This window comes from Diadema setosum, chromosome 11 (genome assembly GCF_964275005.1).
Source record: "Diadema setosum chromosome 11, eeDiaSeto1, whole genome shotgun sequence".
NCBI lineage: Eukaryota > Metazoa > Echinodermata > Echinoidea > Diadematoida > Diadematidae > Diadema > Diadema setosum.
The window spans coordinates 10,911,292-10,925,653 of record NC_092695.1 but is presented as its reverse complement, the minus strand read 5'-3'; the positions used below and the strand labels follow the sequence as shown (position 1 = coordinate 10,925,653).

At 35.7% G+C, this 14,362-nt stretch overlaps 1 protein-coding gene across 1 annotated transcript; it reads left to right on the top strand.

Annotated features, from left to right (window-relative positions):
* Nucleotides 1–252: 252 nt before the first annotated feature.
* LOC140235027 (acetylcholinesterase-like) lies at nucleotides 253–12,289 on the top strand. Its single transcript, XM_072315065.1, has 10 exons — nucleotides 253–414; nucleotides 636–815; nucleotides 2,088–2,247; nucleotides 3,123–3,200; nucleotides 4,302–4,420; nucleotides 6,418–6,585; nucleotides 9,366–9,808; nucleotides 10,218–10,412; nucleotides 11,605–11,786; nucleotides 12,171–12,289. Exons 1-10 carry the CDS (start codon nucleotides 253–255, stop codon nucleotides 12,287–12,289), a joined length of 1,806 nt encoding a protein of 601 aa, XP_072171166.1.
* The last annotated feature ends 2,073 nt before the right edge of the window (nucleotides 12,290–14,362 follow it).

Here is a 14,362-nt window from a genome sequence, read left to right as displayed (position 1 = left end):
GTCTACTCTGTTGGCAGTTCTTACATAAGACCAGGGCCAGTGTTTGTTCTGAGGATTAAAGTTCCAATTTTGCATAACAATCCAATCGTTACGTTTGTTTGTTGAAACTACGAAAGGAGCTGGTCCTGCCTCAAGAAACTCAACTCATAGAGCTTGTACGTGTACCACCTTGCCCCCACATTAATTTTTCCCTCCTGCGAATGGTACAGCCCTAAAACGACTTCAGTAATAGAACCGGGATATGGTTTTACAATGAAGACATTTCTCATTGCACTGGCAGTTTTTACTGTCCTCGAGGCGGTGGACGCACAAAGTCCTCGAGTGACAGTCAATGAGGGAATCCTCGTCGGAAAGACTGTCCGCTTCAGCGAAGACACGTTCATTAATAAGACTCGCGATGTCGACGTATTTCTGGTAAGTCATCATGAACCAACATACGGTCATTCTTTACATCCAGTCTTTGCGTTCCCAAAATTTGTAGTAAATAAAAATAAAGCAAAGTTTCTCAAGACAATTGGAACCGAAAGAATGCGGTTTGAATTTACTATTTACTATAATTTGTGGTCTTTACAATGTTTACCGTATCACAGTGTGTTAGTGTTGAAAGAAGGTTCATTTACTTCTTCTGCATGCAGGGAGTACCCTTTGCTGAGCCGCCAGAGCGATTCGCTCCGCCACTACCAAAGGATGCTTGGACAGGCGAAAGAAATGCTACCGAGTTCTCAGCGCCCTGTGTGCAAGATCCGTATGGGGGTTTATACCCCTTCACCTCAGAGGACTGTCTGTACTTGAACATCTATGCCCCTAGCCAAAGGGTAATAACTGAATAGAGCTTCAACATGGGAAGAACACATCACACACACACACAAACACACATAAAATGTGTGTGTACATAATCGTTATGTGTTCTGAAATAAATGACATCTGTAAAAGTAAAAATTCAATGTTGCTTTCCATGTCATCGGTAGTAGAAGAATGGGAGATACAGCACGATCATCTTTTCTGACTTTTTAGGACGGTACTGTTACTGGAAAGGACGGTATGGTCTTTATTTCACACTGGTTTATTTAATATCTCTTTAACTTGTCATACATGGGATAAGGTCATGATCACCTTCTTGAGCCCAACATTCACAAAAGGAGTGGGTGGTAATCTGTGTTCTGCATTAATGCGTGACAATGTACATATACTGGAAGATGCTGTATTAATAGACTGATATCTTTATATTTACATAATTACTAAGTATGAATTTCGTAATGGTTGTGAGTACGTGTGTGTAGGGATTATGTTGATTTTACCACATTGTATTTAGTTGTCTGTTCCTTCTTCGGTTTCGTTGGGGAGATGTTGGGGTTCTTTTCTTCTTCCTGAGTCATTATTATACACTCCACCTACCCAGTACTCCGACGAAAGACAACCAAGAGTGAAGACGCGAAGAGAAATGTTTTTCTTCAGTCATTGGACTGTAAGAATAAAAACTGAAGCGAAAGAGATATCAAGTACAGTAAGATAACCCCGACAACTGCCAGAGTATATTCATGTCTATACAAAATGCCTTCTTTTTATGTGTTTGAGATTTTTGATAGTATGGTTTACAGCCATATCAAATTTCGGCCGTCAATTCGTTTTCTTGTTACGGATGAATAAATCACGTTTATGATTTTGATGGTCATACAAACACACACACACACACACACACACACACACACATACACAAAGAGGGGCAATGTAAGTTGAAACACTTAAATAATGGATAACCCGTGTACCCCTCCCTCTTAATATTCTGCATGATGTTCAATGATATAAGGGTTAACGTGAGAGAACAAATGCATAGTCTGTGCTGGTATCAAGTGGATAATAGAATCTTAAGCGCTTCAGTGATAATTCCATAGCAATATATCATGACATGTTATAGATTAGATAAGGCAATATGAGACAGGGTAACTAAAATATCATACATATACAGTAAGTGAAGAGATAAGTTTATGATGAAAAGCTACCAATTATTAAACATTATTATGTTATATCATGTTATATTATATTATATTATATCATATTATATCATATTATATTATATTATATTACAGGAACCTGGTACTCCTGTGATGGTATGGATTCACGGGGGAGGTGTCAGCGGTGGAACGGCCATGACGTATGACTATAGTGGTATCCCATTGGTCACTGTTGGTGACGTCATAGTAGTAGCGATAAACTATCGCTTAGGCATCTTCGCACAATTTTCAACAGGTATTCTTGCGATAACAGAAAGTGGATGATGAAAGTGGATCATTTGTAGAGGGAGACAAACTGAAGAAACTCACACCTGAGAAAGTGGATGATTGTCAATTTCTTGCGTGTTTACAAAGACAAATCTCATTTGCAATTTATAGTTATTTCGTTGGTTGTGCCACAAGGATCAAATTTCGGATCACTGTATTTTTTTGAATAATTTTATTATGTATGATATTACTGATTTCAACATATTATTCTATCCGTTGTTGTATTTGCTAATGACGCCAACCTGTTTAACCGGAAAAGATGATGCAGTGATTAATCAGCCTGTCTACGGTGAAATTTGAAAAAAAGTGCAATACAAAATTATACTATACTTTTCGTTGTATTAATCAATGTGTGCAAAAACTTGGGATTATTATTTAAATTACATTTCTCGCATGATATTAAGGACCAACTGGAGTATTGACTAGTCTAAAATCACTTATGTTATCGTTGACAATTTCAGTAAATCTTTATGACAGTGTGATTTAATCCATTTATTATGAATTATTGTAATACAGAATCTCTACACTTCAGTAACGTGCAAGACGTGTAGTAACCAAGTCATGAGTTATTATTGGTGCAAACTAAAGAATTATTTTTTAACATTTATGTACAATTAAACAACTTTTAAATTCGTATATTTACCTACTGTAGTCATTTAAAATGTTCTTTCGTCGTATTCCATCATCCGCCATCATGTCCTGTTGTCTTAGTCGATTTCATTCCTCCTTGTTTTGTTTCCCATTCACTTTACTTTTCTCTCCAACTGAATGCTGCTTTTTCTTTTTTTTTTCTCTCTCTCTCTCTTTCCTATCATTTTCCTTTTTTTTATATAATTTTTCCAGAGGACGATGTGGCACCAGGAAATTATGGTATGCTGGATCAGGTCGCTGCACTGGAATGGATTTATAACAACATCGAGGGTAAGAAAATTCAACATGAGATACCCAATTTGATTGACAGGTACTCATCTTCAATCAAATATCAGGATTTTATATACAAACCGAGTCACTTCTTTATTTTCTCTCTCTATCTTTGTATATTGCAATTTATATTCAATTTCTGTGTGGATATATGTATTATATATACTGTATTAAATTTCATCTTCACAATTCAATTTTTCCATTTCAATTCAAACTTTATTTTTACTTTGTTCAACAGAAAAAAAAAATCAAACTTTAGTTTACTTTTTGTCAACAATGTCTATTACTTTACTTCGTAACACTGTTATATGTAACCTGCAAGGACATGCTGAAACCGTCTATCTGTGTTGTTTTTGTTGTTCTTACTGCTGAAGTACAATACTGCCCGTGATTAAAAATTAATATTTTGAGAAAAGACCTCCTATTTCAACGAATTTCAGGATTTTTTTATATCCAAATTGAGATTCTAAAACGTAATGCTCCCCCCTTCCCCCGGGAAAGAAAAAGAAACCCTCATGCGGTACAAAACTTAATGACTACCTGAGTGGGGAGGGGAAGGTCCTGCGAAACGGGACAAAGTTTTAGTGATAGGCCTACTTGAGAGTGTAAACACAAATAAATGAATTTCGGCTGAATAAAATGAAAAAGTGCAGTTTAATGTAATGCAAACAGGACATCAAACATGACTCGACGGAATTAGTGATCATAATATTGTTAATTTGTTCTTTGTCAAAATGCAACTTTGTATATTCTCTCCTTATTTATATTTCGTTGTTAGCAAAGATTCTCCCTTGAGCAAGATACATTAAATGCGCTTTTTTCTCTCATTCAGCCATAAAGGAAGTAAACCATCACCCTAGGTTGCCTGATTGCTGTCTGATACTCTTTGCAAAAACAAAAACAAAAAACAAAACAAAACAAACAAGCAAACAAACAAACAAACAAAACAAACACACAAAACTGAAATTGTAGAGGCTTTCTATTTAAAACCAGTGCTGCAAATTACGACTGTAAAACTTGCGCGCGTGATTATGCGCCGTACCTAATTTTGTATACATCATTCCTCAACCATCAACTTTATCACTCTCAACACTTTTTCAGCATTTGATGGTAACAAAGATGACATCACTATTTTCGGGCAAAGTGCCGGGGCGGCGTACGTCAATTTCCACCTCCTTTCCAAACTCAGCCGAGGTTTCTTCAGTAAAGCGATCTTACAGGTGAGCGCTGCAGTCCCAATATCATTTATTATACAAACCAGAAAGTGTGTAACCCGTTGGCGACAAATGATTCATTGGTAGCAAGTAAAAAGGCGAAATAATTCAAATATTTTATCTCAAACATATAATAATAATAATAATAATAATAATAATAATAATAATAATAATAATAATGTAGGTTTTCCCGTCCAATTTCATCAGATTTGCATTCGAATTAATGACAAGGCGTTCAAATTCAAGGGATTTTTGTCACTGCTCTGCTCTCACGGTTCATTTTCATTCTTGAGTATTCAATTTCATTTCATGTCATTTCTTTTAGATTTTATGTCATTCAATTTAGAGAGAAATTCATTCAGTTTAACGGCTCAAATTTGGCATTCAATTTCGCGCCAGCTGGATAGACGGTGAAATTCGCACCGAATACCAGTTTCAATTTCATTTTAAGGCACACAACTTCGACCTTCGAACGTTCAAATTCAGTTAGCGTAACCAAGTCCTGTAAATCTATGCAATTCTTATGTTGATGAATGCCAAATTCATCAACGTTCTGTGTTATCATTTAAATTTCAACATCCCTTTTTCACGTTTTCTTTTTCAATTCGGTTAGTTTTACTTTATTTCCAAATCAAAATGGATTATCACATTATTTTACAGAATGGTTAAACTCCGACTTTGCTAACATAATGAGAGATCACATGAGAACATTGATATGTCAAGTGTGATTATAGTCGTATTACAGATTTTGTTTTCAGTCATGTTTGAGGTTTGAAATGTGTGTGAGATACATTGCATTGGGATATTCTTTCTGTTACATAATTATTCATAATTTCGATGTTCAGTCTCTCAGTCTCATTATTCTAACAGATGGAGAATATACAAAGAACATGAGCAGCAACGAAAAACACTGCCCAGATGCTGTAAATGTTTGCCTATTCATTAATTTGAATTCCATCGCAGATGTGCTGGTGCGAATTTAAATGCGTTTCATGTGCATTTTTAATTTGAACGCGCTGTTTACACGTTTATGTCACAAAATCAGGAATTCGAATACTGATGAAATTGAATTGAATAAACTATTTAGCTTTTTATTAATTTGAATTCCTTAATGTTCATTGCAGATGTGCTGGTGCGAATTTGAATGCGTTTCACGTGCATTTTTAATTTGAACGCGCTGTTTACACGTTTATGTGACAAAATCAGGAATTCGAATACTGATGAAATTGAATTGAATAAACTATTTAGCTTTTTGAATGTTGATCTCGGTGACCATTCGAATTCGCTCGAAAATGAATGCTCGCATCATTAAATCGAATGCAAATCTGATGAAATTGGGCGGGAAAACCTATAATATATATATATATATATATATATATATATATATATGTCTAATACTCTGCAAAAAAAAAAAAAAACAACAACAACAAACATATATATATATATATATATATATATACAATGTATGGATACCATGTAAGAATGAACACTTCCATCCCAAAAAGTGCTAAACCCCCTTTTAATGGTAAGGACAAAAACCTGGATCTTTATTTAATATGCTTACACTACTTTATGCCCATCAAAAGAACTCCATGAATATATTGTTGCTTTTTTTTAATGTGCCTCGGAAAATATACGCAGCTTCACTGATTTTTAATAGATTAGAGTTTGGGTATTTTGTGGATTTAGCACGTTTTGGAAAGAAACTCGTCATCTAATGTACATACATATACATATATATGCTTAAATATGTTGCATAACAATATATATATATTATATATGTGTGTGTATATATATAATTATACATGTATATATATAGTGAATGTGTATAATATTATGACAGTCTTGTAATTCAGATTTCAGACTGCGCGATGAAATTAGCAGTATCAACGTATGTCTTCCTGTGTCATTTTGAGGCAAAAGTCAGATAGAATGCTTTTGACAAAGCTTATGTCATTTGTTCTATTTCTACTTGTTTATTCGTACATCTGTTACTTAAACAGAGCGGTAGTGCCCTTATGCCATGGGCTTTTGTGCACGATCCAGAGAGAGAAAGGAGGCTATCCCGAGAGTTGGGGGTCGCCTTCGGGTGCGATACGTCCACTTCCGAAGTTTTGGTTGCCTGCCTAAAACTCCAGGATGCCGAGGAACTGAGGGCGAAAGGTAATGAGGTAAGTTACTATTGATACATATATTTTATATATAAGTATATATGAATATAAATAGATAAATGAATAACTAAGAATATACCTATTATAGTACAGAAAATATGTAATCTAAACAGAAAAAAACAACTTATATATCGTTTAAAAAAGAAATTCGCAGTCGTAATCTCGGTCTCATCCCAAATAGAATAAAACACCAACAAACAAACATGAAAATATTTAAAATAGGTAAATTTTTTAGAATCTCAAAATCCGAAAAAGCAACTAGCTGTTTATACAAGGTGATAAATGTTTAAAGCAAATGACTTGTCCTATGGTTTCACCATTAGAACATGATCATTTCAACTTTTTTTTGTACTTGTTTAGGCAATTCCGCGGTTAGTAACGTTACGTTTAAGCAAATTTTTATTTTTACAACTGAATCACCAGTAAATTTTATTTATTTCAAGTCAAAATCACATTAAATACATGTTCGTCCTTCCTATAAGTTTATGATATCAAAAAGAATTAATACAATTCAGCAAGTGGAGTTGCAATGGCAACTTAAAGGGATGGTGTTTATACTAACGATACAAAAAAAAAACTAGAAATGTCGCTATGGCGACTGATGCCTCCGCCATAATGCATGATTCTCCCAATAGGCGTATAGTACAATGTCTTCACAATGTGTGATCCATGAAAGTTTCACATAACTGGCAAAATATTGAAATGACAGGTTTGTAAGAAATGTCTTGAACTGGGTTTGCTATAATTTTCTAAGAGTGCTGGTACACATATTTGGGGAATTTTGGGGAAGTTTATGCATTGAGTGATTTCAAGGTACGAAGAAAGAGTGTGATGACGATACAAAATAGAATTTTTTTTTGGAGGGGGGGCATTGAAACCTGGCCTTTGACCCTTAACCTTTGACCTTTGACCTTCTGGCTGGAAATTTCCCGGAGAATCTCCATTAGGTAATGCATGTATTAAGTTTTGAAACTAATAATGTAAGCATTGCATATACCACTAGTATATGAGGGAAATAGTAAAATTTTGAGGAGTTGACCTTGACCTTTGCCCCTGACTATTGACCCATGACCCCTAAATTCCCTAGATAATCCCTGCCAGACAGTACATGCATATGTACCAAGTTCCACGAAGATACATTGAACCATTTGCGAGAAAAGTAATATTGCAACATTTTTACCTAACCTTTGACCTTTTGACCTTGACCTTATGACATGAAACTCTCTCTGGAGAATCTTTACGCAGTAGCATATGTCCACACCAAGTTTCAAGAAAATACCTTCAGGCATTGCATAGATATGGGGGAAATTGCAACATTTGTAGCATTTGACCCTGACCTTTTGACCTTTGACCTCTTGCCAATGTCACTAAAATATACTCAACTAATTGTCCCATCATACATCATCCTTGGACCAAGTTTAGTGAAAGCTGCTTCATCCAGTTTTGAGTTATCACGTAAACAGATAAATTTTAGGATTTGACCTTGATCTTTGACCTTTGACCTCTGTCCGATTTCACTGTCCCATCATACATCATCCTTGGACCAAGTTTAGTGAAAGATACATCATCCTCCAAGAAAGTTTGGTGAAATTTGCTCCATCCAGTCTTGAGTTATCGCGTAAACGGATACAATTTCATGATTTGACCTTGACCTTTGACCTTTGACCTTTAGCCGATTTCACCCAAAATCTAATCAAATAATTGCCCCATCATACTTCATACTTGGACCAAGTTTGGTAAAATTCCAGTAAATATTACTCAAGTTATCGCGTAAACGAAAGCGGACGGACGGACGTACAGACATACGGACGTACGTACGGACGTACGGACGGACGGACAACCCGAAAACATAATGCCTCCGGCACCACTTCGTGGCGGAGGCATAAAAAAGACAAGGCCGTTAACGATAACCCCGATACTGTACAGGCTTGCTAACCTGGAAACATTGAACTGCACATTACTTGAATATGAGACCATTCTGAAGCAAATAATTTTCACACAACAATAGATATATAATGTACTCAAATGAATCCCACAAGGATTGGAACAAGCATCCCCCAGCATTCCCACTGATTCCCACTGACCAGTTACTAGCCATCCCCTTTAATGCGCTTTACGAAAGTAAAATAAAAAAAATAAAAACAAAGCTGCATGGAAACATTGCAATGATGGGTTCACTTCTATTTGGCCAGGTTTGTATCCAAACGATATCAAAGAATGTGGAATTGCTATTTCGCACACGACCACTTCCAGCAGCACTACACGTCAAACAATGACTAGTCCATTTGTGCTCGATAACTGCACGGTAACAATCAGTTATTGCAACTAATTGAAACAGAAGCAAAAAATAAAGTGTAAAACCGTTCAGATGTTTGAAGTTCGCCTGTTACAACTACATATATCTTTGAAGTTGAAGCTTAATGATATACATTGATGAACAATTTTTCAGTTATTCGACATGACATTGTTGGTAATGATCTACAGGTAGTCAAATTTGGCTTGATCTATATCAACGTGTATAGTCGTAATTACATATTTTCCTAATTTACCTAGGGGTTAGGTAATAATTATGATTTTGACTGGCCTTGAGGGAGATACCACATAAATATTGCCCGCACTGAAAGAATATTGCCCTCCTCTTCGACTCGGGCAATATTTTTTCAGTTTGGGCAATATTTTCTGGTATCTCCCTCGAGGCCAAAAAATATTATATAAGTATTTTTTTCTCTCTCTCTCTGTATCTCCGTCTCTACCGTCCCTATCTCTTTCTTTATTGACAGTATAATATCGGCGAAGCTTACCTGGTTACTCTTGACGGTACATTTCTTGAAGACACCCCTGCGAACCTTTACGAGATAGGAGACTTTGCGAACGTACCCCTACTCGCTGGAGTTACCAAGGACGAGGGAACTTTGTTTCCGTCCCTCTTTTTTCAAGGCTATATTGGCACCTCCACACCGCCTGTGGTCGATCGCGCAACATTCGACGTAATGGTCAACTTTTTCAGGAGTTATGGGTTAAACGATGATATCCTAGAGGATTCCATCAACCAGGAGTACATTGACTGGACCATCGCAGATTACCCGGATGCGGACTACTTTCAGTCTGTGGTTGACCTGGGAACAGACTTTTATTATGCCGCCCCGACTGATTACGTAATCAGGAAACACGCAAACGCCGGAGGGACGGTGTACAAGTATTTCATGACCCACGAGCCATCACAGTACGCAATTTGGTTCATGTTATACTTCTCTTGTTATAACGTGTAAACTAAGTTACATGCGTTTGTGTATGTGTGTGTGTAGGCGCAGTATATTATCTCCGTTTAATATTGTAGAAAGAATAAGATCAGAAAAAAGATCGAGTGGAACCTTACATAAAAATGGGAAGAGTACTTCAAGTACTCACATATTTTGAAGACACTTTTCTAATGTTATTTACCATGATATTAAATACTTATTTTTTTTTCGTGATTGATGTAAGTAATCATCACTATGTAAAATGATGACTGTTAACTTTTTTTGCCATTTCTTTTTATTTTGATCAATGATTTAAATCATTGCGAATTATTCCTTGGATCCGGAGAAATGTATCAATTTGTTTCATCTGTTCATGACAATGTTCATTGCCAGGAGCTTTTATCAGTATGGAGACATCGTGCCCTCTACCCCGTGGCGTAGAGCGGGCCATGGAGAAGACCTGACTTTTGTTTTCGGGATGCCCTTCATTGACGAGCTGTACAACATCAAGGCATACAATATGACCGCAGAAGAAAAGACCCTCTCCTTTAAGTTCATGGAATTCTGGACGAACTTTGCAAAGTCAGGGTAAGCTTTTGTTTACAACTCCCATTTCACATTAAAATAGTAACTAGATAATTAAAACAATTACTCACACCCATCGATTGCAAATAATGATGCTTTGTGCACTACATTTTCTTTCTCTCAACAGGGTATAGGTTGAGATGAGCAGTAGGCCTAGAGAGTTTGTTTTAGAATTTTTCTATATGCTTAGTCTAAAATGAGAGCGCAAATGGAGCTTCAAGAAGAGCCACGCCGCTTGTTAACTCTGTAATTATCTAAGGTTGAGATGGTGATCCCGACAGGATTAATTTCAGGAAGAAAAGGATATGGAGCCAAGTCCAAGTGCTCACAGTTTATAAGTGCCATTTTGTTGTAATTTTGAAGTGGATTTCTTTATTAAGTCAGCACGTCGAAAGGAAACTATATAATGCAAATGTTTGCTTACTTGTGACTTGTGATTTATGATACACTCATCATTGCTTATGTGGTCAATGGTAAATACGTGTCATATATCTTATGGCAATGGTAATATTTCTACCTTTTCATTCTATATAGATTACTCGGATACGTCCACAGGCAGAGAGACATACACACAACAACAACAGCAACAAAAACATTTCTTTTTCATTCAAAGTTCTGGCATCGACATCATCTGTCAATCATTGGCTAAAGTACTGAAATAAAGAACACAAAACACTGGACTGCACGTTTTACCAGACTGAGTGTAACGGGCATGTATCTGTGTTGAAATAATTATTAACATTAACATTTCAGTGCATTTAAATCAATTAAGTACTGAAAAAATTCATTGACAGATGATGTCATCAGCATTTTTGTTTTTGTTTTAGGCGTATCCAAGCAATGTGAAGAAAAATAGAAGGAATTTTGATTTCGATAGATTACTGGGATACGCACATACTTATGTAAATATTCAAGCGGTCACATACAAGTAAAGATCGACAGGGTATATGAAGCGATAAAGCGTGGGGTCTTGATTTGATATTATTTCTGACAAGTTTCTGGTATGTTGTTTTTTTATATTTTTATTAGAGCAGACCAAATCCAGTGAAATACACGGTAGCTTCCGAACAAAACGACATTAACCATTACGGTCTCAATAATGACATGGTTAATTTCTAATTTCGGTTGAATAACTGTTGATACTCATAAAGAAAGGAATACGAATAATGATTCTTTGTCATATAACTGAACGCAGAGATCCCACCAGACCCAGTGAGGACGTTCCCCGAGGAGACGGGGAAGATTTCTGGCCTCTCTACACCATCCCTGAGCTCAGTCACAAAGAGTTATCACTCGAGCTGGGAGTGGGAAGAGCCGCTCGAGCGAGGGGATGTCACTTCTGGAATCACTACATACCTTCTCTCATGATCTTTACAAGTAAGACAGACATAAATCACCTCATCATTATACACTACACTTTCTTGAAATGGTCTGACGTTTGAATTTTGGCTTGAAAAGAAGAAGTATGATTTTAATCGCTGCAGAAAACATCTAATTAATCACGTGCAAGTGTACGATTCCATTTTGATAAATATAATTTGGTTACCAAAGCTTAAGTTTCTTTGGTTCGGAGTTTCCATTCGACCTTGACGCTGTCATTTTCGGTTGTACAGTGTATGAATAAGAAAGTTCCTTGTGTAATCATTGTAGTGTGGAAGAGGAGTATTTATAGCATCGATGTTGCTGGATTTTTGGAATATCATCGAGTATGTTTACTTGGTAAGGTGCTGTGATATGTTCCTTTTGGTGTTTATGTTGCAGGCAGCATGACGGAAGAGGAGAGAGAATGGCGGGAAAGCTACAACGACTGGAAGGGGGAGATGGTAGAATGGCAGCGGGTGTTCGAGGATTACAAAAAAGGGGCTACCTGTAATAACTAATAGGTTTCCTAATGAATGTGCATGAGACACAGAGGCAAAACAGCGCAAAACCACATTTCATACTACTATTGTTGACATGGTTGGTAAAATATCAAAAAATGATGTGATTTTTTAAACAAGGGCGAAAATTTTACATGTTTATTAAATATCCTCCTTATTCCGTCGATTTGCTTTATTGCAACTGATTGACGTAGATAAGCACTGAATTGTTCAGTGTTTACTTATCTAACTACTAATTAATTCAGAGCTTATTTACGTCTACGTAGGGCAATTTGTCAATCAGTTGCAAGTTTTTGTATTTTACACACAATAATGAATTGATATATGTGGCGAAATCTTATTCTGTCTTCACATTGGTTAACTGCCGCCACTATCAGCTGGCTATAAATGTTATGCACTGTCACTCGTAAGGTAATTCTACAAAACTTCAAATACAATTTCTGACCTTTATTTTAATTGTCATTTACGTACGAAAAAGAGTTTCTCTTTTCAAATGATTTATGCTTCTGCATAAGGCTTTAATGTTTATTCGAATAATGTAATTAGCTGTCAGGAAATAATAATTATCACCTGTAACTTTCCAGAATACTTTAGACAACTTCTTATATTCTGGAAGGAGTTTTGCTTTATTGAATTTATTATGCTATAGGGGCAAAACCAAGTCACAGGACTGAGGGGTTACTGTCTGATTGATTACATATTATGATCGTATCCACCTTTCCACAAAAGTTCATATAATGTCTGATTTAGTGTCAAGTAAACATGTTTGTGGTTTATATTTCTATCTCACAAACAAACAAACAATAGGATTTTTTAAGTCAGCTCAGACATAGAAAAAAATATACAGCAATTTACAATTTCATCAATTTTTGCATTCATAAGACAGATTGAGGTATGAGGATGACCGATATAATTCCTCAATTATGTAGCCTATTACATTTATGAAATGCTAAAAATTATATAGAATATTAAAAAGCATATATCCTAAGTACAAGTTTGATGAAATCGGTTTTGATGTAGTTGAGATATAATAAAAGGTAGGTCCTGCTTTTTATTATCATAGGCCCTCTTTGTTTTTGGACATCTCAACCATTTCAAAACCGATTTCATTCAAATGATCTTTTAATTTCTAGTATAATCAAAGAGCTTCACTTGAAGTTCCTTGGTAAAATCGTATGGTCTTTAACATTTCATGATAAATGTTTTCTAATTATCACACACACACACACACACACACACACACCATATATATATATATATATATTTATATATATATATATATATCACATCATATGAATCACAACCCGAATCCACATCTCAACCAAAACTATACCATCTCTTTAGGTATTAGACGTAATTCGCAATGAAACCATATGCTGGAAATAAATATACCATCAACGGCAGTGTACCAGGACAGCAGTGTTAGACGGATCACCTTCAGTGATATTTCTAGTTTCCTAATTTTTGTCAGGAAGTGTTCCATTTTAACCTTTACTCACTCCTTGTCAATTTAGTTTGTTTGCAAATGTTACAAATTTTACACACAAGCATGATCGAACAACAGTGAAAAAAAAAAAAGACTTAGTCGTAGTTCAGTTTGAGGAAACGGGTCGTTGTGAATTCATTTTCAATATTTAATGGAAGTAGAGGCTGGATACTTCTATCGCGATATTTTCATTCTATAGTTTTTCGTGTGCGGGATGTTTCCTTCAATGTACTAAATGTAGCTGTCTAAAAATCAACCATACAAAGAGGCTTTATATTTTTGTTGCAATATAATTATTTTAGTTATTTCTGTGCGTTATGTTTTCTTCAATAAAATGGTTATTGCAAGTAACCAATTTAGTTTTCCATTTTTTTTTTCGCAAGAGTCACGGATTGCATCAGAATCAATCAGAACTAGACCCACAGCATAATAGCATGATTCACTGATTTATTCATTCATATATCTTCTCATGTATCTATCCATTCATTTGTTTTCTTATTGTCCTAGAGGGTTGACCTATTCAGTTTTTTTTAACCGCTTTCCACGGGCCCCCTGCAGTTGTACAATGATTTGTACATTATACAATT